At 47.9% G+C, this 26,107-nt stretch overlaps 3 protein-coding genes across 8 annotated transcripts in view; all 3 read right to left on the bottom strand.

The window, feature by feature from the left end:
- Window positions 1–1,831: 1,831 nt before the first annotated feature.
- kat14 (lysine acetyltransferase 14) lies at window positions 1,832–6,533 on the bottom strand. The gene is made up of 10 exons (XM_085356502.1): window positions 6,272–6,533; window positions 5,252–5,373; window positions 5,049–5,170; window positions 4,793–4,965; window positions 4,281–4,715; window positions 3,622–4,196; window positions 3,382–3,515; window positions 2,514–2,689; window positions 2,250–2,440; window positions 1,832–2,170 (listed from the first exon to the last, which is right to left on the bottom strand). The coding sequence occupies exons 1-10, from the start codon at window positions 6,531–6,533 to the stop codon at window positions 1,997–1,999; spliced, it is 2,364 nt and encodes a 787-aa protein (XP_085212628.1). The 3' UTR covers window positions 1,832–1,996.
- A 133-nt stretch (window positions 6,534–6,666) lies between these two features.
- pet117 (PET117 cytochrome c oxidase chaperone) lies at window positions 6,667–7,822 on the bottom strand. The gene is made up of 2 exons (XM_085356503.1): window positions 7,701–7,822; window positions 6,667–6,816 (listed from the first exon to the last, which is right to left on the bottom strand). The coding sequence occupies exons 1-2, from the start codon at window positions 7,794–7,796 to the stop codon at window positions 6,667–6,669; spliced, it is 246 nt and encodes an 81-aa protein (XP_085212629.1). The 5' UTR covers window positions 7,797–7,822.
- Window positions 7,823–18,875: 11,053 nt separating this feature from the next.
- The window catches only part of tmem63bb (transmembrane protein 63Bb), a 35,336-nt gene continuing 28,104 nt past the window's right edge, over window positions 18,876–26,107 (bottom strand). For all 6 annotated transcript variants that reach the window (XM_085355325.1, XM_085355326.1, XM_085355331.1 and 3 more), the window contains 6 exons: window positions 25,931–26,093; window positions 25,726–25,831; window positions 25,334–25,501; window positions 23,938–24,053; window positions 23,778–23,861; window positions 18,876–22,043 (listed from right to left, as the gene is read on the bottom strand). In XM_085355325.1, coding sequence (XP_085211451.1) covers window positions 21,855–22,043; window positions 23,778–23,861; window positions 23,938–24,053; window positions 25,334–25,501; window positions 25,726–25,831; window positions 25,931–26,093 — 826 coding nt within the window. In that variant the 3' untranslated portion in view covers window positions 18,876–21,854. The remainder of the gene's footprint in view (window positions 22,044–23,777; window positions 23,862–23,937; window positions 24,054–25,333; window positions 25,502–25,725; window positions 25,832–25,930; window positions 26,094–26,107) is intronic.

Here is a 26,107-nt window from a genome sequence, read left to right as displayed (position 1 = left end):
CAGCAGAGGGAGGGCGGAGCCTTCATCCCCGGGGTTGTGCATCTCATCCGGCCTGTGACCTGTGTGAAGCAGGCTGCTCTGGTTCATGGCCGGTCACTAACAGATAAGACTGAATGACTTCTTCACCTCTCGATATCTGGAGTTTCTTCTGGTGACACAAACTTGGATAAACGTGAAGAGTCGAGACGGCTCTCTGAGCCCTCCAGACTGTGACTGCCTCGGCTCGGACAGCCAGCCGGGTGGAGGTTAGCTACTGTTGATAAAAACTGCTCCATCCGCTGTGTGTACTACTGAGGTTTCTACTGCCGGAGGTTTCTTCCTGTTAAAGGGGAGTTTTTCCTTCCCACTGTCACCAAAGTGCTGCTCATAGGGGGTCATATGATTGTTGGGTTTTGTTATTATTAACTAGTTACACTGCATCAACAACATAAACACAATGGCAAATACCCTGCACACAATCACGTGTCAGAGTTAAAGTGTCCAGAAATGTTTCCTGCAGCTCCCCCTGCTGGTGGTTCTGGAAATAAACCAGTTGTCACCTTCACCTCTGACACCAGGCTGTCTGACCCCGATGAACTGAGCATGTGCAGGATAGAGGTGTTCACATCTTTCTGCATTGGGGGGGGGGGAGGGTTGCCAAACAAAGTGCCTCGTAATTAATATGAATGTGATATGTATGTAATCCTCCAGTGAGAAAAAGCCTCTTTAAGTAAAATGGATTTAAAGGTAAACTTACAGTAAAGCACGTTATGATTATCTTACATTAAGATGCCAAATTAGATTTAGATTATCTTACGACTGACGTCCAGTGTGCCGGCTCAGACCGAACGATGAGAGCATGACTTCGCTTCAGTAATTCTTTGTTTGTGCACATGTATAAATGCTGGTAAAACCAGCAGCTCATCGTGGATTACAGGAGAGGAGGCCACGCCCCATCCACATCGTGGAGCAGAAGTGGAGAGAGTCAGCTGATTCAGATTCCTGGGCATCAACATCAGCGAGGATCTGAGCTGGTCGCACCATGTTGGTGTCATCACAAGAGCAGCAAGACAGCGGCTCTTCTTCCTGCGGCGCCTGAGAAGGTTCAGCATGAACCCCAGAATACGAACAACCTATCGATGCACCATTAAAAGTATTCTGACTGGCTGCATCACCGCCTGGTACGGCAGCTGTAATGCTCTGCACCACAAAGCTCTGCAGGGGGCGGTGAGATCAGCACTGCGCATCACCAGGACTGAACTGGCAGCCCTGCAGGATCTGTGCAGACAGCGCTGCATGAGGAAGACGCAGCAGATCCCGGCCACAGACTTTTCACACGTCCAGCAGGAGCATCCAGACCCGCACTACCAGATGCAAAGACAGTTTTTACCCACAAGCCATCAGGCTTTTGAACTGCTGACAGTATACACACCATTAAACACTCACTACGATTACAGGACTGTCACTTCAACTAATGCCACTTACATGCTCATTGCACAAGTTTTGCACAGCCTGTAAAAACCAACTTGTCATCAATTCTCTAAATATTGAATCCTTTTCTCTTTTTCATTGTTGTTTCTGCTATTTTCTGCACACTCTCCATATGCTCATGTAAAGCTGAGGAGCACGAGCCAAAGAATTTCATTATGGGTAGATGTGGCTGCTCTGTTTATCTGTACATGACAGTAACACTTGAAACTTGGCGCTCTAACTGAAGCGCTGTTAACGTCTGCGTGCACACCGCGTGGCGTGAGAGCGCACCTGGATTTGAAATGTGCAGAGTAACAGTTCCTGCCTGTCCTGCTCGCTCCCAGCAGCGTGCTGATGGCAGACTGCAGCGAGTGGTTAGGATGGAGGGCGATCGAGTGTAAAGCAGGCGAGAGAGCAGGTGGAGCTTCAGCACGTTGGTTTTAATACCTCAGAAACACAAACAGCAGCACACACACAGTCCCAGATGTTCCTCACAGCACTGACAGCTGCACACCTGCCTCAGGTGCAGGTCAGCTGCGGACGGGGCTCAGCGCCGCAGTCGCAGAAAGAAGGCGTGGCGGCACTCTGCGCTGTCCACGGGGTAATATTTATCATAAAAGTCCAGGATGTACTCCTCGGCCTTGAAACCGAACTTCTGGTACAGCAGCATGGCGGGGTTGCTGGCCGACACGTGCAGCGTGACGTCCTTCCCCATACACGTCTGAAACACGCACAAACACACACACGTTAGGATGGTCGCAGCAGCACGGACGCCCCGACCCGCCCACCTGCAGTCGCACCTGGATCAGGTGGTAAATCATGAAGGTCCCGATGCCGGCCCGCCTCCACTCGGGGTGGACGAGCAGGAAGGAGATGTAGGCCTCGTTGTACTTCACGTCCGGCACCATGAAGCCGAAGCCCACCACCACCTTCTTGTAAAGGACGACCACGCTGAAGTCAGGGTACTGCAGGCACTCGGATAGATCCACACCTGTGGGAGGAGCAGACGGAGGTCTGAGCCACGGCCGGACGGCGCCACGGGGCGTAACGGGCAAGCGTGCTACCTGGCCAGAAGCTGTCGTGACACATGGCGTTGACGGAGGGGATGTGGTTTGGACGGACGTAGCAGTAGTCGATGGGAGCGTCGGGTTCAGGTGCCCAGCCCGGCTCCTTCCTGTGCGGGTACGCTCGGATCTCGGCCAGCAGCCGGAGCTTCGGCGGACGGCTCTCGTAGTCCCGCCTAGACAAAAGAAAAGAAAGATGGAGAACGCGGATGTGGACCTCCATAGGGCTGTTCCATATAACGATATAAAAACATCTTTCATTTTACGCTATCGTTTGTTTCGTGGTGTCGCAAAATAAACTGTTTACGGTAATATTTTTCATGTTCTGATGTCCCTGTAGTTATTATTCATTTCTTAAAGTTCTTTCTCTTAGATTTAATATAAACACTACGGACGCACAAGCGCCTGGTTTTATGCGTCGTCGTTAGCAACAACGATGGTAAAACCATTGCATGTCCGCTTGTTTATGTTCCACATAAACCTTTCACAATAAAGCTCAAGATCCTGTTGAGACTTTTCAAAGTAAACTGAATCACATGAAAGATGCAGAGTGTTTACGGATGCTAAAAAATAAAGCTTAGACTCAAACGTTAGAACAGGCTTTTCCCCGCAGCACGCCGTGTAATAAATACTCAAAGAAAACGGCGCCGTTACAACTTATGTCTAAAAACGTGTCGTTTCATGCATCGTTAAAAACTTACAGAACTTACAGAAAATGTTACATTTGTGATTTATATCGTTATCGGACGATAGCTGTCTTATATCGGGACGTGAGATTCTGGTCATATCGCACAGCCCTAAACCTCCACCTCGCAGGAAGCTCAGAGGACTCTCCGACCACAGGTGTGGCTCTGACCCGGAGGTTTACCTGATGTAGGGTTTGAGGAGGCGGGAGGTGTACGGGCTCCTGATGGTCTGCTCCAGGCTTCCTTCGGCTCCCATCAGACGATGCCAGAAGGACACGGACGGCTGCTGGACGCCTCGCCTGCCGGAGACGCCCGTCTGTAAAACACGGACAGGTGAAGCGAACAGTGTGAACGCTGCATCAGCTGCAGTGATTGGTGCACGCGGGCGCGTCACGTGGATGGACAGGAAGTGTGTGCGTTACCTGGAAGCGATCGAGAATCCGCAGCTCCTGGCTGCTGGTACAGTACTTCCCTTTCACACCGCCGCCGATTTGTGCTCCCGCCTCCTGGGCGCCATAGATCCCTCCCACCAGGCTGAGGGTGGCGCTGACCACTCGGTCAATGTCCAGCAGGGGGTGCCTCCTCTGTCGTTTTATCTGGCGAACCAGCAACTTCCTGTGGAGGCGTTTAGCCTGCGGCGTGACGGCCAACGCGAGCGGGCAAGCGTCCAGCCTTCGCAGCAGCATCCTCTCCTCGTACAGACTGAGAGCGGCGTAGCGAGGGCTCTGGGCGTTGCCGGCAGCGTTCTCCGGATGAGTCGTCCTTCTGCGCTCAGGTCCCCCGCCACCGCCGCCTGCGGACAGCGGGATGTCTTGACTTTGTCCTACGGGTTCTTCCAAGTCGTGGTCACGGCCTTCGTCTTCCTCGCTCTCTGCTTCACGCTTGATGTGAGGCGGTGGTGGGCGGAGCTTCTTGCGGGTGCCCAGGTTGGCACTGGCAGGCGGGATGTACTCTGTTCCCGGGTCGATCATCCCCTCCGCCTCCATCTCCTCATCATCTGAGTTGGAGGAAGCAGAACACGCCATCAGCGCTTACATCACATAAAACCACATGACCCTGCACCAATCAGGTGTTACCTCACCGTGGAACAACGCCTGTGGCGGCATGGCATCAGGGATAAGGTCTGCCTCCGACAGCAGGCTGGGCGTCGCCGAATGCGAGGCTGGCGTTCCCGGGGCAGAAAAGTCAGGTGAAGGCGATGGCGTCGGGCTGGTGAGTGGCGTTCTGTCTGAGGAGCTGAGCGAAGAGAAGTCAATGACCTCGCCCTTCTCCAGGACCAGATCTGGGCGCCGCCCACCACCTGCACCACGGCCTCCACCCAGTTTGACAGGCGTGGAGGCAGCGCTATGGTCCGTGTATCCGCCCGCCGCCTCCTTCTGGGCCCGCCGGATTTCTTTGGCCTCCTGAGTGCGCGAGCGTTTCTCCTTCAGCTGCATGGCGTTCTCCACGGGGTTCCGAGCTCCGCGTTTGCGCAGACCCTCCACGGTGATAATCGGGTCCAGCACGGGTTTGGACGCTGTGGGTAAATGGCGTCCAAGGTCAGAGGTCAACAGACACCGTCCAGTTGGGAGCCAGCGTTCGATCGCGGCTTACCTTTAGTCTTTGTCACGGATTTGTCCACTTCTGGTCGCAGGGTCGGAGGTCGGTTGTGGACCAGCTTCCACCAGCCGGGCTCACCGAACTCCTGCGCTCCGGAGCGGAAGAAGGCGGGGCTTCCGACCGACAGGCAGCCCGCTACCGTGCTCCACCAGGTGGACGTCTTCTTCCTGCAAAGAAGAGCGCAACACGAACGTGAGCGCCGGCACGTTAACGATGGAGAGCAAAACTTTATTGTCCGTCTGCGACCGACCTCGAGCCCAGCAGGAAGTTCCAGTGTCGACCAATGAAAGCGCAGATGTCCTCTTTCCACCTGAAATAGCCCTGCCGGCCCGTCCCCTCCAGAGACAGGTTGTACATGGCCAACATCACCACCTGTCGCAGGAAGAAGCCGCCGTCAGCACGCCGCATATCTGAGGTGTGTGTCTGTGTGTGTGGGTGGGGCTAAAGTCCTACCTGCTGCCAGGTGAGCCTCATCCTCTCAAAGCTCTCCTTGCCATCTTCGGAGCAGTCGGAGCAGACGAATTTGAAGAAGTTGTCTCCCTTCAGGTAGCTCGGCTGCTCGCCGCGGAGCTGAGCTGGGGACGATCACAGGTACAGAGTCAGCTGCTGCCGCACACCTGCTGGGGGTCTCCTAGGTTACCACCAGTGCCTGCTCTCAACCGATGAAGCTGCAGACGAGCTGGACTAACAGCTTCCTGTCTGGCTCCACCCACACCACATCAGACCTCACCTTTACTCTCATACCTGCTTACAGCACGGTCAGAGGTCACATTAGGGCTCAAATCATGTGATTGTCCATCGCGTCGTGTGACACTTAACCGAGAGCACGCTCACGCCGTGTTCTGGAGCTGGGCTAAACGGCGTTCGTGCACACGCGAGGAGGAGCTCGTGCCTGAAGGTGGCGCCATGTGGAGGAAGCTACCGCGCGCAGAAGTGCAGATCTCGCTTCAGAGTTCAGCGGGTACGACCGTTGATTCGCATGACAGCTTTATTGAGCGCCATGTGAGACGGACCGGCCGGCACGCGGTGGGAGCACGAACGCAGCGGAGCGTCTGGATCCCTTTTGTTCCCGCCATAACGCTCTCAGCATATCGTCCGACCCTGTAGCTACAACTGTGGTGTCGCCGGGAACCCACAGACTTGATTGCGTTGGGTTGTTATAGCAACAAGGCCGAGCATCCTGTGACATCACTTGTGCGCGACATGAACGAGAACAAAGCAGGACGCCGAGGCGATGGCGTGCCTCCTGCTCGGTCCGCGGCGTTTTGTCAGACTCGTGGGCCGCAGGTTTCAATTTTCCCGAAAGACTCGCTCTCATGACTCACAGAATGACACACCTGACCAGCCAATCGGTGGCATGCGGTCTGCTGATGTCACATTTTCAGATTGCTCGGCAGCAGGTAGCGCCACCTACTGGAGAAGGTAGTGACGTCGGTCACGTCAGAAATGGAGCGCTGCGATTGGCCAGCTCACCTGCGGGGATCCACTTGTGGCAGCGGTCGCAGTAGAAGGACATGTCCTCGCAGGCCCACCCCCCGTCGGTGTCCTCACCCACGTCACTGGTCAGGGAGTCGCCGCTCTGGTCATGTGACAGGTCCACAGAGCCCTGGTCCTCCGACTCAACAATCAGCAGCGTCTCGCCCTCCACCTCCCCCTCTTCCAGACCGTCCGACGCCGACGTGCAGGCTGCCTCGTCCTCCCCTCCCACCAGCTGCTCGCCACTGCTGTCCATCATCCTGCTTCAGGTACGGCAGACCTGGGCAGGTGACCGCTGCAATCTACGCAAGAGCAGAAACATTACAGGTGACCCAGTCGTAAGGAGACTCGGGAACGCGATAGCGTAGGTCCACAACAGTGTTTACCTTTTCTCAGGTGTCCTGTGGGTGGAGCCTGGCCTCCCTGCGGCGTCTCTCCTCCTCCAGCTGTCGGGTCAGCAGCCGCTGCTCCTCCAGCATCCGCAGGTTCTCTTTCCTGCGCTCGAGCCGTTCCAGATCCCTGACCACGCCCTCACGCAGGCGCTGCACGACAAACACAAAGACCACTCATCGTTGATCAAGCTCTGGGAACATGTGAGCCCTGCCCTCATGAATCTCCACTGGTTCACTTACAGATCCTGCTTCTCACTCATTAATCCCTCAGTGCTCCGCCCCTCAGCACCTGTACACAGTCCGGTCTGCTTTCTGTCCCTTGCAACAGAACCCTCAAAGGTGGAGTCTCTCCCATAGGAGCTTCACTTCAACTTAAACACACAAACTTAAACCTTTGACCTTTTTGACTTGTGTTGCGAAGCATTCTTGGGTTTCTTGTAAGGCGCTGGAGAAAGTGATCATTATTGATCACTGATTACTGAAACAGGTGTCACAGGTGAGATGCCTCCAGCAGCTTCCAAGCTTTGTTCTCATGGTGCGAACACCTTAAACCCAGGTGTGGGATTTTCTGTTTCTTTGTTATTTAAGAGCAGGACTCGAGACCTCACAGAGGTCACACGACAGGAAACCCACCTCCAAAATAAAGGCACACCTGTAAGCGTAACAGAATCAGAAATGAAAAATCTGACCCCACTGCAGTTCTGTCAGTCACGTGTTCTGCACTCACCTGAGCTAAAGTTAACTCTGATAACGCCTGATTAGCTAACTGAGCCATAAATGTAAGGACTCATTGTTTACCTGCCAACTGAGTCTTTTATTTTGAAAAGCGTTGGAGGATGCGGTTGTTGGCTGCTGTTTATCTTCATTATCGTGTTTATTTATTATTACTCTTTTAACGTCTGTGTGACGTCACCTGTGTCCGTTCAATTGAGTTTAACCACCACCTGTGCTTTGGCGTTAGCCTCGTTAGCCCCCGTGACCCGTTCCGGCACACGCAGCTAGATGTTAGCCCGGCTTGCCCCGGCCCGGCTTACCTCTCTGTCCCAGGCCTGTTTGAGGTGCACCGCAGCCACGGTGCTCACGGTCAGAACCACGGACACTCCCAGGACCACCTTAGAGACCGCGGACATCACGCTGTCTCAGCTCCGGCTAACGGCGGCTAAGGTCTTCTTCTTCTTCTACGCTCACCTGAGCTACACCGCCCCCACCGGCCGGAGTGTGGTGAAACACACGCAGGCTGTGTCCCAATTCAGGGTCTGCACGCTTGGAGTACGCATTTTAAGTGCGGTTACGTCACCGCCACGCGACGACGGTTGTCCCAATTCGAAGTGTACTTCAAATGCATGCTCCAAATGCGTCGATTTCCCCAAATACCAAGCGGGTTTTTTTGTTTTTTTTTATAAACTTTATTTAACAAACAATGAGTATACAACATACGAACAGATGAAGTATACAAAACAACAGAACATGAACACACAAAGCCAGGGGTAAAAGAAAAAGGTAACAATTATAAGAATACACGCAAAAATTCACATACATATATTGTTTTGAGCGTTTTTGTTGGTGCAGTCTGATATTGATTGTATGTGCATGTGCACATCCTTAAAATAATGACAGAAATATGGTGTTTTGTTAGTAAACTTACATTTATGGATAAAAAGTTTAGCTAAAAGTATTAAGAAATTTATCATAAAAAACATTTCTCATACTTCTTGGGGAACTTAAAGAAACAGAATAAAACATTTTCCCATCGTAAAGAAAACTCCCTTAAAATATGGACAATAACAAAGCTGCTAAATTCCTTCCAGAATCTCTGTGTAAAAGAACAGTACCAAAAAAGATGTGTCACCGTTTCTGGATGATCCCCACAGAAAGTACAATTAGTATTTATGTCCCTTTTAAATTTGACCATGTAGTGACTGGCTGGATAACATTTCTGTCGAATTTTAAGAGACTTCTTTCACCTTATTTACAATCAAATATTTATGGGGGACCATCCAGACTGTCTTCCACTTGATATCTGGAACAAATCGGTTCCAATAAGATATTATATATGGGAGAGAGACGATATCTTCTTGGAATAAACTACGTATTCTCTTATTGCTGTTACCAAGTTCCTGTGAAAAGCAGATTTTTCCTATTGGTGACTCAGCTGGATCAGGGAGCGTGACTGAGGTAGAGATCGAGCTGTCAGTGTTTTTATATAACATTAAAGTCCCTGAGGGTATGGCACCAAGCACCATTGAGAATTCCTGAACACTGATTGGAAAATTATATAGTGCAATAAAGTCGTCGTATGTAAGTAGTTGTCCTTCTTTACTAACCAGCTGAGCCACCAACAGGATCCCATTTTGGAGCCAAGTTTCCAGGAAACGTGATTTATTTTTCTATAAAATATCTCTGTTGTTCCAGATGAGGTATTTGTGAGGTGAGAAGTTGTGTTTATAAATGAGGGTCCACGTTAAGAGGACCTGCATACGGTTAATATCTTTACTACTTTTCTTATCCAGATGTAAGGAGAGAGCAGCATATGTTCATCGGGATATCCCTTCAGCTTTAGTAAGTAACACTCTGCCTTTCAAAGACAAGTCCCTTTGCAGCCACTGGTTGAACTTTTTTAGGGTTTTCTGTATAATTGGAGTGAAGTTTGAAGAGCATCTTGATTTTTGGTCTTTGGATATTAGCAGTCCCAAGTATGTGACTTCTTGTTTAACAGAGATATTACAGATAGTATTTGCAGGGCAGTCTTTAATTGCTAGTAACTCACACTTTTTTAGATTTAGGCATAAACCAGAGGCCTCAGAGAAATCACTAATCACAGTAAGGGCTGGTGGGATTTGGTTTGCATTCTTCAAAAAGGGTGTGGTGTCATCGGCTAACTGGCTGATGACTGAGCTCCTTATCAGCTGTGCTGATTCCTTGTACAACACTGTTTGAAATATTAGTTGCAAGAATTTGTGTACAAAGTAAAAATAAATATGGTGAAATAGGACATCCTTGGCGAATACCACGTTTCAGGTCAAATCTCGGGGTGGAGCCGTTAATCATTTTAATAGAACTATTGCCATTTGTGTATAAGGTTTTGACAGCTTTACAGAAAAACTTGCCAAAGCCAAATTTTTCCAAACAGTGGAAAATAAATTGATGTTCAATTGTATCAAAAGCCTTATAAAAATCCAGGAAGAGAATGAAACTATTGTCAGGTATCAGATCAGAGTAATCAAGTAAATCCAAAACCAGTCTAATGTTATTAGAAATGTGTCTGTTTCTCATAAAGCCTGATTGTGTCTCATCAATAATTGTTTCCAAGACCTCTTTAATTCTGTTAGCAAGTATTAAGGCCATAACCTTATAGTCATTATTAAGCAGGGAGATGGGTCTCCAATTATCAATAAAGAGTAAGTCTTTGTTTGGTTTTGGAATAAGTGTTATGAGACCTTGAGTAAGAGAAGGAGGGAGGATGTTGTTCTCTATACTTTCTGTAAAAACGGAGCCAGGAGATTAGAAAAGGATTTATAAAACTCTGCAGTCAAACCATCTGTGCCGGGAGATTTATTGGCCTTAAGTGCAGAAATGGAATTACAAACTTCCTCCACAGTCAGAGGGCTGTCACAATAACTTCTATCTTCCACAACAATAGATTTTAGGTTTTTAATATTATTGAAAAATCCTGTTGAGACAGCCTCATTATATTTTGAGTCGTATAGTTTAGTATAGAATTCGGCACAGAAATGTGAAATTTCTCTAGGATTGTCAGAGACAATGCCATTAATATTTAGTTGATGAATAGAGTTTGTTTTTGATCTGTATTTTTCAAGTCTGAAAAAGTAAGCAGAATTTTGTTCGCCCTCCTCCAGCCACCTCTTCCTGGATCTTATGAAGGCACCCTCAGCCTTGCGTCGATATAAACCGTCCAATTTATTTTGAAGTTCTAGTAAACTTAATTTATCTTTCTCTGAGATTTCTTCTGGGGACTTCTGGTAATAAGAGGCAATTCTGCTTATTACTTCCTGTTCTTCCGCTTTCCTTAATTTAGCAATTTGACTCCCGTATCTTCTCAAGAATTTGCATGCTTCAAATTTAAAGAGTTCCCAATTGGTACAAAAGGACTTCTCTCTGTTAGCTTTGTTCCAATAATAAACAATTAAGTTATTAATCTGCATGTTAACCATTTTATCTTTTAGTAAAGAATTATTTAACTTCCAATAAGAGAATTCATGAGGTATAGTATCCAGTGGCAAGTATATTAACGGTAATATTATCTTTATCAATTTTAAATCATGCTTTTTATTTGTTCTTGTTTCTAATGTCTCTGTAAAGCACTTTGAATCACCTTGTTGTTGAATTGTGCTATACAAATAAACTTGCCTTATCAATACAGTCAGAAACAAGCCAAAAGTCAATACGTGATTGCCTGGATCCTGTCTTATTGCTCCAAGCAAAGAGTCTATCATCTGGAAATTTTTCTCTCCAAATATCCACAAGATTAAATTTTCCCATAAATTTTTTAAGTTTGCACTGTATGAAGACTGCTGCCCTGGAGGCCACCTATCAACCGTATTGTCTAAAGCAATGTTAAAGTCTCCACCAATTAAGAGGACTGAATTTGGGTATTTGGAGAGCCAGAAATTAATTCATTCTTCTAAGGAGTCAAGTAATTTATCATTTTCAGTTTTATTATTGTAACCATATATATTTACTGCAATGAAAGTACTGTTATTGTGTCTGATTAGTGAGCAGAGGTAGTGTCCTAAGGTGTCAGAGTCAGAGTGTAACACATCTCCAGAAAAAGAATTTTTAAGCGTGGCAACTCCAGCAGAACGCTCAGAGCCATGGGACAACCAGACTTCATTACCCCATTGTGATTTCCAAAAATTTGTATCAGCAGGTGTGGAATGACTCTCTTGGAAAAAGCAAAAATCTGTTTTAAATTGTTTGGCAAATAGAAACAAAGCTTTGCGTTTACATGTTTGTCTTAAACCCCTGGTATTAAGAGAAACAAATGAAAAAGACAAAGTTATTAGAAAAAAGAAAGAGAAAAAGTAAGTTCTAAACTTCTACAGCTAAGAATAGATCTATAGGATAAGGGGACCGGGTGCTGCACAATTTAGGTAGTAGAACAGTAAAAACCCTGAGTGACTAAGCTTACAAAAATACAGTATTTAACTATCTGCTATGGTTTAAATATAGCTTTTTATAGATAAACACACTCTTCAACACAAAGTAAAATTTTAACCTGAGGGTGAAAATATCAAGTTCACCATGTAAACAAGCTCACAGAAATGTCATTTCAGAGACTGAATAAGCGTCTCTATGAAGGAGGGAAAACTTCTGATCCACTGATGAATCCTCGGCCTCCCACGAAATATGCCGGCTTACCCTCCTTACGGGCTTTGTCTATCATCGGCCACAGTTTGTCACGACGTTCTCTGTCCTCCCTGGACAGATCTTCAGCGATCCTCAAATGATTGTCCTGCAGGTAGGAGGATGTTTTGGCTGCTTTCCACACAGCATCTCTGTAGATTCGGGAGGTGAACTGCACGATGATGCCTCTAGGTCTGGTGCTACCTTGTCGCTTGGCTCCGAGTCGGTGTACGGTGTCGATGACATCAGGCAGCCTACGATTTTGTTCTGGCAGAACAGACTGGCATATCACAGTCACCTTTCCCCTTACGTCTTCTTTCTCAGCCTCCTTGACTCCATGTAGTCTGAGATTCCACCTCCTGGAATATCTTTCCAACTCAGATATTCTCTGTTGGCAGTTGTCCACTCGACCTTCCTCTTTAGTTACTTTTTTTCCAAGTCGCAAACTTTCCCCTTCATATCTTTCATTTCCGCGCACACAAAATCAATCGTCTTTTTGAGACCCTCAATCTGGAGCGTATTCTCTCTCACCATGCTCTCAATGTTATCAGACCTGGTGTTTATTAGTGCCGACAGACGAGAAATTATCTCATTTACATCAACTGGGTCAGAGCTGCTGCGTTCGTACATCAACTTCGGAGCTGGCGATTTGAGAGGTGTAACAGGGAGAGGTGGGAACTCATCCATTTCTTCTTCGGCTAACTTGAGTGCCACCGTAGTAGCTGCGTAGTTATGGAAGCTATCCATTAGCACGTTGCTGGACGTAGCACTCTCCTCGTTAGCATTCTCAGGCGCTATCTTAGACTTGGAACTTTCCAGTCCCCTTTTCGCTCCTTTCTGATTCGGCATTCTGCTGCTTCTTGCCCTATGATTGCTGTATCTTCTCTTATTTAGTGAATTGTTAGTGTTAGCAGCATAAAGCTTAGGCTTTACCGTTGTTCACGAACTTTTTGTGCAGAACTCGGTAGAGAGCGTCTACTCACTCCGCCATCTTGGCACGCCCCCCCCCAAATACCAAGCGTGGTCCGGTGCATGCTTCGTGGTCCCATATATCCCACAATTCATAGCGCGGCGGTGGGTGTGGATAATTTTGCAGAAGGGAGCGGCCGAAGAGGTTTTTCTTTTTTTTTCCCAAAACTTTATTGAAATTATAAAGCGAACAGTCAGTCATTCCAGTTCAGTTTGTACAGTAGACGTACAAGGCAAGTAAGAGTAACAATATACAGCACAATGAAATAAGAAGGATAAATAAAGAAAGGATAAAAAAGAAAAAAAGAAAAAAAAAGGGGGGGATGTGACAGACTTCATAACAACTTTGTACTTGAAAGTTGTGACAGCTCATTCGTTAAACATTTCTGAAAGAATTTCAATCAATGATAAACCTTTTTTATTGGAAGTTAATTTAAGAGAGTTTAAGTAATATTCAATTTCAATCAAAAACAAATTAAATGATGGGGTTGAGTCTTGAAATTTACATTTATGTATGTGGAATTTCCCTAATAAGATGGAGCGGCCGAAGAGTGAACTGTCAAAAGTACTGAATATGACGTCACTTATTTATGTGCGAATGTTTAATAATTAACGTCAGTCATATATCCACAAACACAACAAGCTGAAAGTCAGATATATATATATCATAATAATCTGACAATAATATAATATTGGCCATATTATATTAAGTTGTTTAAGAGGATTTAAAGAGCTAAGTGCAGTCTAAGTAACACCAGAGGGTGGCAGTAATGCAACTCCGATGGATGCAAGCTGCCGTTAAACTGGAGGAAGAAGAAGAAGACTACAAACGTGCATCGTCCTCTGTCTCAGCGTGTTCTATTGTTTGGTGGAGGTCATATAAACGAGAACAGCCTGTGTAAACGTCCTGCACCACAGAGGCGGGAATTTTAAAGCCGGAGGAACATTTGGGTCTGATTTACTGCCTCACAGAGACAAACGGAGTCTGTGCTGACAGCTGTGAACAGCAGCACTTTGGGCCTTATGCACGTGTTTGCTTCACTCCCAGGAGAGAATTTTAAACGTCGCTTCAAACTCTGTCACACACAGGTTACCTGATGGTTTGGTTCACGTAGGTTTCCACACGTGAGTCACCTGCTGCTCCTTGGCAGGTGAGGCGCAGTATTCCGGTGTTGGTCAAAGGAGCTTGCAAAGAAAAGCGTCTGGACTTCTTTAAGTTGCTTGAAGACGTTTCACCTCTCATCCGAGAAGCTTCTTCAGTTCTAAGGTCAAATGGTGGAGAGTCCCAGATATAAACCCAGTGGGAGTTTCCCCCCACAGAGGGACAAAAGGACCCCCTGATGATCCTCTAATCGCCTGAGCCAAGGTGTGAAACTGGGTGTGGGTCCCAATCAGCCAGTTTCGGGTGTGTTCATTGTGAAACCTGGCCCCACCTTATCATGTGATTTTCTGAGGTCAGATGGCCCAGGATGTGAGTGGGCGTTAAGGCGTCTGGGGAGGATCTCAAAACTGGATTATAGATGGCAGAGAGTTGGTGTCGTAAGCCCCGCCTCTGTTCAAAGATGGTCGCTCACAGTGGACGTAGATGACCTGGATGACTGAGAACCTTCACAGACATTCTGGTGTTGGAGGTGATGGTTACAGACGGGTGAGAGCAGCACTGAGCCGTACGTTCATTAAGTACGAATACAAAAGCTGCTGCTTCTATTTATTATAGTAGAAACCAGCTCAGATTACAGAGAGAAAATGAACCAGGCCCAGGTTTCAGTGACCGCTGCCCCCACCTGAGCTGGATAACCTTTGAACCTCACTGTCACAAAATCAAAACTGTCACCTTCATCTCTGGAATATTTATTATTTTAATATTGTTCATCTATTAATAGAAACACGGAAGCTGCACACATCCGTTCCCTTGGAGTTCAATGTGCTCCACAAATTGCACACCGGACGGTTTGTCAAGCATACGTGTGATATCAGCACAGCTCCACAGCACCCCCTAGTGACCGCCAGCCACGGGCTGCCCTCAACACCCGCTGAACCGTGACGTGCTGCTCAGGTGTGGCTCGGAGTGAAACGGACTGATGTGATTGGTCAGAATCAGCCGGAGTTCAGCTAAATCTCAGCGCAGGCCGCTGCCAGCACTAGCAGCCCAATATGAATAGTAATCGTTTATTAACCCTTTATCTGTCTGGGAATCACGGCTGACCTTTGGCTCCGCCCTGACACAGGTGCGTGATCCTGAAACGTGTAATGAGACAGAGCGTGACGCACAGCAGCGTGTGAACTGCAGCGCTGTGAGGGAACCCTGTGATCACGGAGCTGAACCTGCTAAAGCTGCGGTCCTGAACTACGTATAAACTGTATAAAAGGGGTCACAGCACGAACATGCAAACATGGAGGGAGCATGCTTTTTGAACAGCTCCTCCTCCTCTGCCATGCCTGAGTCAAAAGCTGTGAAAGTGGTCACATGACCACGCCGGGCACTTAGAACTTGAGCTGTCACACCTGAGGCCACCTTTATCTAACATTGCCACGTCCTCCTCCTGCCTGTGGGTGGAGGGAGGCCCAGATGCTTCACCTTGCATACAACTCAGGGGGAGTCCCTGGTACGTGACACTTAGTGAGGTCGTGACCGTTGAGTCGGTCCTGAGAGTCGTTGACTCGACTGTCATGTGACTCTTTGGAGTGGAAATGGCAGTTTATTCCACCTCTGAGGTGGAGGCCTACACAACCAACCATCGGCAGGTGATTAACGCTCACTCACACCTCCACCTGTGAAACAACTGAATTCAGCTCAGATCTTCTCACGCCCGATTGGCCGATCAAGTCGGGCCAGTCATATCTGAGCATGCTCACCACGGGTATTATAGCTTTTACCCCTCAGCTGTAGAAGACGTCATCCACAGAGAGGTGAGGCAGGGTGGAGACGAGTGTGACAGGAGAGCAGCAGGAGTGAAACTGAAGGTTTGGAGGTGGAGGCAGATGGAGTAAAATCTAAACTTCATATTTAACGTTTAGGCGGCTCCGATTTCAAAGTCCAACATCTGCAAACAGCTGTAAACATGAATGTGATTAAAATAACAACAGACTGGAATCAGCAGATAGAGCTCGATCCATGACGGTCACTCAGCCGGTTCAGGTGCAGCAGGAGGGGAGGAGTCTTTGTCCCAAAACGTCGGCCACATCCTCCAGAGGACCCGGCCTTCGTGGTCTATGTGGGCCGGGTCCTTCGAAGACCAAGAAGGTCAGAAGTGCGAGGCTGTGAAATGGGATGGTCCAGCCTTCAGAGTAGCGTCACCGCTGTCTCGGTGGAGTTTAATAAACTCGACCGTCTGCTCCTTGCTGTCTAAAAAAATAACAGGACACTGGAGTAAACTCTCGACCGTCTCACACTTCTGCTTAATCAGTTTTCTGTTCAACGTTATTGTGAAAACCACCCGTGGGATTAATAAAGTTTTATTTAATCTAAGGTAATAACTTTAATCTCAGCCAAACCGATTTACTCACGAACAAATAAAACACAGAAAAAAGCCCAACAATAAAATTTTTAAGTTATCTGAGTGACTCATACAGTGGGGCAAAAAAGTATTTAGTCAGCCACCGATTGTGCAAGTTCCCCCACCTAAAATGATGACAGAGGTCAGTAATTTGCACCAGAGGTACACTTCAACTGTGAGAGACAGAATGTGAAAAGAAAATCCATGAATCCACATGGTAGGATTTGTAAAGAATTTATTCGTAAATCAGGGTGGAAAATAAGTATTTGGTCAATAACAAAAATACAACTCAATACTTTGTAACATAACCTTTGTTGGCAATAACAGAGGTCAAACGTTTACTATAGGTCTTTACCAGGTTTGCACACACAGTAGCTGGTATTTTGGCCCATTCCTCCATGCAGATCTTCTCGAGAGCAGTGATGTTTTGGGGCTGTCGCCGAGCAACACGGACTTTCAACTCCCGCCACAGATTTTCTATGGGGTTGAGGTCTGGAGACTGGCTAGGCCACTCCAGGACTTTCAAATGCTTCTTACGGAGCCACTCCTTTGTTGCCCGGGCGGTGTGTTTTGGATCATTGTCATGTTGGAAGACCCAGCCTCGTTTCATCTTCAAAGTTCTCACTGATGGAAGGAGGTTTTGGCTCAAAATCTCACGATACATGGCCCCATTCATTCTGTCCTTAACACGGATCAGTCGTCCTGTCCCCTTGGCAGAAAAACAGCCCCATAGCATGATGTTTCCACCCCCATGCTTCACAGTAGGTATGGTGTTCTTGGGATGCAACTCAGTATTCTTCTTCCTCCAAACACGACGAGTTGAGTTTATACCAAAAAGTTCTACTTTGGTTTCATCTGACCACATGACATTCTCCCAATCCTCTGCTGTATCATCCATGTGCTCTCTGGCAAACTTCAGACGGGCCTGGACATGCACTGGCTTCAGCAGCGGAACACGTCTGGCACTGCGGGATTTGATTCCCTGCCGTTGTAGTGTGTTACTGATGGTGACCTTTGTTACTTTGGTCCCAGCTCTCTGCAGGTCATTCACCAGGTCCCCCCGTGTGGTTCTGGGATCTTTGCTCACCGTTCTCATGATCATTTTGACCCCACGGGATGAGATCTTGCGTGGAGCCCCAGATCGAGGGAGATTATCAGTGGTCTTGTATGTCTTCCATTTTCTGATGATTGCTCCCACAGTTGATTTTTTCACACCAAGCTGCTTGCCTATTGTAGATTCACTCTTCCCAGTCTGGTGCAGGTCTACAATACTTTTCCTGGTGTCCTTCGAAAGCTCTTTGGTCTTGGCCATGGCGGAGTTTGGAGTCTGACTGTTTGAGGCTGTGGACAGGTGTCTTTTATACAGATGATGAGTTCAAACAGGTGCCATTCATACAGGTAACGAGTGGGGGACAGAAAAGCTTCTTACAGAAGACGTTACAGGTCTGTGAGAGCCAGAGATTTTCCTTGTTTGAGGTGACCAAATACTTATTTTCCACCCTGATTTACCAATAAATTCTTTACAAATCCTACCATGTGGATTCATGGATTTTTTTTTCACATTCTGTCTCTCACAGTTGAAGTGTACCTCTGGTGCAAATTACTGACCTCTGTCATCATTTTAAGTGGGGGAACTTGCACAATCGGTGGCTGACTAAATACTTTTTTGCCCCACTGTATATCATGTTTAACCTGAGTAGTGAAAGACAGCGGGGGTCTGAAAAGGATGAAGCCGGGTGTCCGCTGCTCTCGCCGGGTTGAGTAACCATTGAAACCCCCGGTCAACTATCGAGCGGGTGGTCTAACAGACGTCTTCGAAAATGTCGGCGCACTTTTGCAAATATGTGATGTCTTGATAAATCGAGCAGATATTTGATGTTTGCACAGCTACTTTCTCGCCTGAAAATATGTTCAAAGTTTATTTTGTGACCCAGAAAGATTAATAAGAGTAGTATTAAAAACTTAGTAGCGGCCGCCATTGTTGGAAACTGGAATTGGCTGGGCCGCGCTATGAATCCTGGGATATGGTGGACCACGAAGGACACACCCGACCCATCCTTCTAATTCGGGGAAATGAAGGACGCATTTGTCGGCCACATTTGAAGGAGTTGACGAATTGGGACAGCCTTCGTCGCCTGGCTGTGACGTAATCGGCCTTCAAATGCGGCCTCCGAAGGATTCAGCTGACGTTTTGGGACACAGCTCCAGAGACAAAAGCTGACGTCCACCGTCTGTTACCATGGTAACTGACTCAGAGTTTCAGTTAACCCTAAAAGTGTTTATGTGGCGCGCTCACTTCATACCTGCCATGCGCTCACTTCTCCTGCCTCAGGGCAGATCCATGTTCAGGTGTGACAAACAGAGAGCACGAGAGCACGGATGAAATCAGTTTTATTGATCAGGAACATAAATAAGACGAAGGTGTCACTGTACACAAACCAAAGTCCAAATAAATAAGAGTCACAGCAATAAATTAAAGCAGGACGTGGACGACAGACTGCAGTTCGATGGCTATTTACACACGTTTTTACACAGTTTGTCGCTTGCTTCACGCCTCGCTTCACGCCTCGCTTCACATTTTTCTTCTTCACATTTCAGGAATTTTATTTTTAAAAAAAGAAAAAACAAACAAACCAAACAGCACGAAGCAGCGGCTCGCTTCCAGAAACCTTCGAGTCCCATTTTTCCACACAAACAGTCCCAGGGCTCCCGCAGGCCGTGACCGCTGAAGCCCCCGAGCTCGCGTTTGGTTCTGCCGGGTCTGTGCGGCTCCGGTCGAACTTCAGCCTCTCTTTCTGAAAATGATTCTATGCCGGTGCCCTTACACAGACAGGAACAGGAAGCAGGTCATCACCTGCGAGCTGCCGAGCTGAACCTTGAGGATCAGGCTCAACTCCACCTTCAGGTTCATCTGCGTACAATCATGGGCGGAGCGGCGGGGAACATCAAACAGAACACGACACCCGGACACGAACGCTGCAGAGCTCCAGCATGCAGCCGCCCGCCAATGCCAGCGAGCCAGCGGCTGCAGCTTTCATAGTCCAGCTCCGTGTCCCCACACACACACACACACACACACACACACACACACACACACACACACAGCAAACAAAATCTGATGTAAACATTGTTTTAGAGAAAAAAGGAACAAAACAAAACACACCTGAGACTAGCTCCTCCCCATTCTGTCGCTAAGCACTTATGTTACTCTGCAGAAGCCACACCCCTTGACCTGTCTTTGTGATGATGTCACCACCAGCCAAGTCAGTTGCAACTTGATGTTTTCTACATCCCTCCAACGGGAGGCAGATCGGCACCACAACCACATGGAGCGTGAGCTACGAGCCTGCTCACCTCTGACAGCCGAAGACACAATCAGGTGTAAATCAACTGGTTAACCAGACCACTGGTTTCACCGCTGCGTCCCTGTGGCGTGGCCCTGCTAGCATCACATGCAAAACAGGGGAAAGTGCTAGCTTAACTAAACCATCACCTCTTCATTGTTGTGCGGTTTCAGACCATTTAGTCTTCATTTAACAGAATGCGAACCCCGGGCTAGCAGGCTAGCGCTGTGTTAGCCTGCATGCTAACAATTAACAGTGCATCATTCCTATGTGTCTGAGTTGTGTGCTTGAAGCTAACAATGACTCAGCAGTTCTGTCCTGGTTCTAAACCAGCCGTCGGTGTGAACGAGAAGCTAGGAGTAAGTTCAACTTTACACAGCTTCATCCCTACTAACGAGCTAATCAGGTGAGTTTTATTAACTGGAGCCAGAGCTAGGCTAACACTGCACTATCGGGACGACAAACTAAGTTATTAGCTTTAAAGACAAGAGCTAACAGGACAAAGGGTCAGTATCTTTTTTCATGGACTGAAACATCCTGATTATTAGTCGCTTGCTCTAGCTAGCCGAGGGTTAGCTTCAGTCAGATAAACCCAGCTAATTAGCTAAAAACAGTCATAATATGATCATTAGCATGAAATAAACAGTGATTATTTGTTTGAGGGACCAGCGGCACATCTAGGAAGCTGTGGCTCATTATTGGATGGAAGGAGCTCGTCGTACCGCGGCAGAGATGAAACCATCGATTCGCACCAGTCGGACTCTATCTAAAACTTTATTGATGCGCGTAGAGACCGAAACGGCATGATTATATATTTCTAAACTTTTGTACGAAAGTGAAAGAAAAAAAATGCTTTACTGATTCTACAGTAGATGGATGGCATTTTCATCAACGCCTGGTGAACCCTTTGTGATGTAGTCTGTTTATAAGGAGCTAACACAGACAGACGGACAGCACACACCTTCAGTACCTCCAACTTCAGGTGTTCAGGTAAAAACATCCCGACGAAAAGCGCTGCTCTTCTTCTTCATCTACCCGAAGTCGAACTACCTGCTGCTGAAAGTCATCACAAAGTTCATCCCACCTCTGAAAAGAGTTCAGATTGCTAAACCTACACAGACACAAACATCCCTGTTCCCTTTGTCAGGTGTTCATGATTTAAGGTAGTTCAGGTGAACTCAAACCAGAAAAGAAAGCGTTGTTGCATGGAGAGTTGTAGTCCGACGGCGAGGAGTGGTCCAACTGAAGCCAGCAGGCGAGAGGAAGCTTAACGTGTTCGCTCGCCAGTACAATCCGGCAATGAATGACATCGTCCAAAGGTGCGACAGTTTAATCCAGACTGCACTCCTAACAGCATGCAGGTACAAAAACTAAAAAAACAAAAGCCCCACACTCCAAGGTGATTCGCTGAATGTACTGGCATTCAGAGCCACAGAACGGAGGCGAGGACGGGCCAGCAGAGAAGAGGGATGACAATGCGTCTGCGTAAGCGAGGTTTCTAACACTATGAGAACTGGCGGTTGGCGAGTTGTTTAACGCTCTGATTCTGGAGTACGGTGATGACGCAACAGGCGCTCACTATGCGGAGAAAAAAAGACAGCGTCAGCATCAGCTTGGACCCCTGGAGGGGTCGGGTTCAGGTGACCCGTAGTGGGATCAGAAATCAAGACACGAGTGCGAACAAAGAATCCAGCCCAGGCACAAGTTTTTAAAACCCACCCACCCAACCCAAGAAAAAGAACTTTTGGCTTTGTGGTTATATACAGTGATTTCCTGTGGACACAGTCTGATGTCCATTAAGGATCCACAGGCGTGCAGGACTGGATGTTGGCGACCCGGCGCCGGCATCAAAGGTCAGGGTCAAGTCTTCAGGCCAAGAGGGGGTGGAGCTAACCGTGAATCTACTGTACAAGTGTTTATGGGTGTAGTGATTTTCCAGTCAGCTTTATCTGTAACTGTTGTGTGGGTATGACCCTCTACTAGCTCCGCCCCCTTCCTCTAGCACCACCCCCAGCTACTGGTGCACTTCGTTGGCGATCAGACTGTCCTCCCCCGACTGGAAATCCGCCTCATTGATGCTGTTCCCTCCATTCAGCATCTCCTCATCCTGCGATGACCCTCGGTCCTCCTCGCTGCTCCCTCCGCCAGGCTCGTCCGAGTTGGGGTCCTGGAGGACCTGGGCGATGTACATCTGCTGCTGTTGCTGGAAGGAACATAAAAACAGGTCAACCACCAGGAAGAGACATGACCACAAAGAGAACTGTGACGTGATCCGATTTCTATAAAAACGTGTTGTTTGCTATCTTCTTGATGCATGCTCAATCATCCAGGTGAGTAAATCTCCAAAAGTCAATTCTGATTGATTGTTGATTCTCAACAACCACTGATCAAAGACCATGGGTACCATTCACAGAGAGTTGGGGAATGGCAGCTTAGCCTTCTTAGACTGTGAGATTTCCATCAGTAATGGAGGACATCTACAAGCTGACGTGTACCGTAAACCTACACATACGGATCAGTATTTAAGGTTTGACTCTCATCATCTACTGGAGCACAAACTGGGAGTCATCAGGACGCTACAACACAGAGCGAACACCATCCCCACTGACACAGCAGCCAGGGAGGCAGAAGAACATCAAGAAGGCCCTGAGTAAATGTGGTTATCCCAGCTGGACTTTTGTCAAAGCTGGGAAGGCGCCTAAAGAAAGCTCCAGCTGATCCAGGAGAGAAGGACAACCGCTGCATAAGTGAAAACCTGTAGTGATCCCGTACGTGTCAGGAGTATCGGAGCAGCTGAGACGCATTTTTTCTAAACATCAGGTCTCTGTGGCTTTTAAACCCCAAAACACGCTGCGCCAAAAACTGGTCCACCCCAAGGATCGGGTCCCCCGACACAAACAGAGTAACATAGTGTACGCTGTTAAGTGCAGGAGGATTGGCAGGATTTATACGTCGGGGAAACCAAACAACCTCTGGCTACAACACAGAAGAGCCACCTCGTCAGGCCAGGACTCTGCAGACTATTTACACCTACAGGCCAGTGGACACTCTTTCAATGATGAGGATGTAACATCCTGGACAGGGAGGAACGCTGGTTTGAGGGCGGAGTCAAGGAGGGAAAGACCATCTCTGAATCAAGGAGGGGCCTAAGGGTACATCTGTCACCATCTTACAATGCTGTGATTGCAGCCATTCCCCAACTCTCTGTGAATGGGACTCATGGCCATTGGTCAGTGGTTGTTGATCAGTGGTCATGAGAATTTGCATAATTAAGATTAAGGAGCTGACCTCCCAGCCCATTGTTCCTCAGTGGGCTGGTGCCAGTCATTATGCAAATGTCCTGTTTATAAGATTGGAAACCTGAGACTGAAGAAGTCACCTGGATGATGATGAAACGTTTCTCCCACTGAAAACGTCCAGATGAACAGAATCAACTTTTGGAGTGTTGTTTGCTAGTTGTGATTCATAAAACTTGTGTATCTCAACAAGTAGGGAACCATCGGTAACTTAGGTCCAAGGTTTTCTAGAGAACTAGAAAGAATGTTTTATTAGCTTATGGATAAAATCAAGAACTACAAATCTGTTCTCCCTTCAGTGCAGTGATTGAGAGACAAGTTAAATAAGGTAAGAGCAGATCTTTGAATTTGAGCTTGGTGCTTTTTGAACCTTTCAGTGTTTTATGAGCTGTACGGGAGGATCAGTCCAGGAAAGGCATTCTGATAAAATCTCACACCATCTCCTAGTTTGTCTCAGTTTTGGTTTGCTTTGGTGAGTCTGCCTGCCTTTCTGGGCCCACAGACTCAAACAGCTGTGAGTGTGTCTAAGGCGGACTAACCGAAGGCCTCAGCGGCCCCGATCTCCGGCGGTACTGAGACCCGTTTGATGAAAACCTGGGGGAGTGGTTTGTTGCAATCCCAATAAAGACAACATGCGTCACCTGAGATTTGGTGGTGGGTGAGGACGAGGGACGAGCTGGACGTCCATTCTCGACAGCGTCCACGTCGTTCTCCTTTGTGTCGATCTGAAATGGAGATGCTCGGAATAAGACGCTGGCGTTCACACACTGCACACTAACCTTCATCGCACTGCTGTCGTACCTTGTAGTTGTGAGCGCTGAGGTACTTGAAGTGTCCGAAGCAGACGTGAGACAGACAGACCACAATGGTGACGATCAGCACCACGAGCGTGAACATGGAGGTCGGCGTGTCGAAGCCTGAGAGCACATTAGCAGTTAGCTATGGTCAGCAAATAACAACTTCCTGTCGCGAATACTAACACATCATTTTTTTAGTTCTGCTGGATTTAAAACAGCTCATCCTTTCACCGAGGGTGTGGTTAACTTCACTAAAGGAGTCACCTCAGAAAACTGCCTCACGTTACCCCGGATTTATCGCCTATTTGTATCCGACCAGGTGAGAGTGAGGTTGAACCATGACCCACAAATGTCCTCTGAAAACACCGGGCAATCAGATGTGAGGACAAGTATGGTTAACCACATTTACTCGGCGATGCTATCGAACGCCATCCACGGAGACGACATCTTGTCATCAGGGTGATAATAGCCAGTACCCACTGGCAGGACTGTCAGACCCCCCCAAAACGATAGAAACATTTAAAAAATCCCCCCCCGCCAGAGTTTTACTTGGTCTTGGTCTCGACCTCGACAGACTTTGGTGTTGCTCCCGCTGTCTCCCTCTTGTTGTCTCAGATCGACATAGTGGTCGGAGATTTGGAGTCAACAGTATCCATGACACACAACGAGAGCGCTTTGCAGTGAATCAGAAGAGTCGACTCCCATTGAGCGAGAGCCGGCAACTCAATTAATTTCCCTCCATATTGTGGCCAATCACATGCGAGGATATAGGATAATATCATTATGTGAAAAACAGAGAGGGTGATGGACGTGACGGTCACGTGGAGCGTGCGTCTGTCCTCTCAGTGAGTGAGACAGTGGACGGTGGTGAGGAGGGCTGTGCATCGCAAAAACACATAAATGTGCCCGAGACCTGTACACGAAGCAGCATCTGGCTGCAGTTTAAAGACTTTTTTGTCTCGGTCTCGTCTTGACTTCGTCTTGGTCTCGATACCCACTGGTCTTGGTATTGTCTTGTTATAGTCTACCCCCCCACCCCCCCAAAAAAAGCAACATGTCAGAAACTGCCTTTCACTGTCAGCACTTGTTATCAGTGACAAACGACCAGAACTGTTCAACCTTCTCATTGATCCACTAATAATGAAAACTACAATTAACTACATAAAAGAGAAATTCAGGGATTCAGAGGGTCGGGAGACTCGTAGTGTCCCAGACACTCAGGGATGCTACTGAGCTCTGCAGCTTCTTTCAGAAACATCCTGCAGTCATGAAGGGCGTCTCTGCAGAACAGCTACCTGCACCACTCGCATTACTTTATTGGACTCATCAAACGGTCTAAGCGGCCGTCCTAGGCGGCGCGGCAAGGAAGGTCTGACACAGCTGTGGTGGGCGGGGCTTACCTGTGCGTACAGTGGAGAAGAACAGCAGCCAGAAAAGGCAGAGGATGGGTGCTGCCACCACTTGGGTGACGGCTCCAGAGTGGATCTTCTTGTCCAGTTTGGAGGGCAGGTAAGCGTAGTACATGTTGTATCGGTCCACCAAGTGTTTCAGCAGCATGTACATCAGACCTGCGGGTGAACAGGTGAGCTGAATACCCCTGACGTCATGCTGGACCTGCTTTTATTCTGACTTGAGACTTTACGGGAACAGGAATTAGACTATTTTCAGCCACCGTCACACTTTACACTGACTTGTATGACTTCACCTGGATGCTAGTACTACTACTACTTCAACACCTGTACTGTTACTCTAAACATGTACTGACTAACAGTTACTGCAGTGCTGGACTGACCGAAGGGCACGATGATGGGGCAGGTGATGCTGTAGGCCATCACCACTGTGAAGACGTTCATCATCCAGGCATACGCTGCTCCGAACTGAAACTCGTAAGCCTGATGCTGTAGGGACGACAGACAGGGTTACAGTCAGAGCAGCGCCCCCTGTGGGCTGAAAGCTTTACCGCACCACCATAAACTTCTCAGTGAGTGTGTCCTCACCCTCTTGACGTTGCGGCGGTCGGCAGCAGAGCGAGCCAGGCACAGCCGGATCATGTACATGAGCAGGCCGGGGATCCTCAGCAGGTCCATGGCATTTCCGATGAATGCGGAGGCGATAACGTAGTTGACGAAGAAGGCGCCGTTATCTGGCAGAAAGACGCACCTGCAGAAACACAG

Source organism: Diplotaxodon limnothrissa, linkage group LG6 (genome assembly GCF_057381915.1).
Source record: "Diplotaxodon limnothrissa isolate DT_005_m linkage group LG6, D_limnothrissa_male_GT1.1, whole genome shotgun sequence".
In the NCBI taxonomy this organism is placed as follows: Eukaryota; Metazoa; Chordata; class Actinopteri; order Cichliformes; family Cichlidae; genus Diplotaxodon; species Diplotaxodon limnothrissa.
Note: the sequence above shows the minus strand (reverse complement) of the source record. Positions and strands in the feature narration are given on the sequence as shown.

Excerpts from the sequence above, each read along its gene's own strand:
- kat14 (XM_085356502.1), bottom strand. The coding sequence starts at position 6,533 with ATGATGGACAGCAGTGGCGAGCAGCTGGTGGGAGGGGAGGACGAGGCA. Across the intron at positions 5,374-6,271 it reads CCACAAGTGGATCCCCGCAG|CTCAGCTCCGCGGCGAGCAG; the intron begins GTGAGCTGGCCA and ends GATCGTCCCCAG. Across the intron at positions 2,441-2,513 it reads TCACGACAGCTTCTGGCCAG|GTGTGGATCTATCCGAGTGC; the intron begins GTAGCACGCTTG and ends CTCCTCCCACAG.
- pet117 (XM_085356503.1), bottom strand. The coding sequence starts at position 7,796 with ATGTCCGCGGTCTCTAAGGTGGTCCTGGGAGTGTCCGTGGTTCTGACC. Across the intron at positions 6,817-7,700 it reads AACAGGCCTGGGACAGAGAG|CGCCTGCGTGAGGGCGTGGT; the intron begins GTAAGCCGGGCC and ends TTTGTCGTGCAG.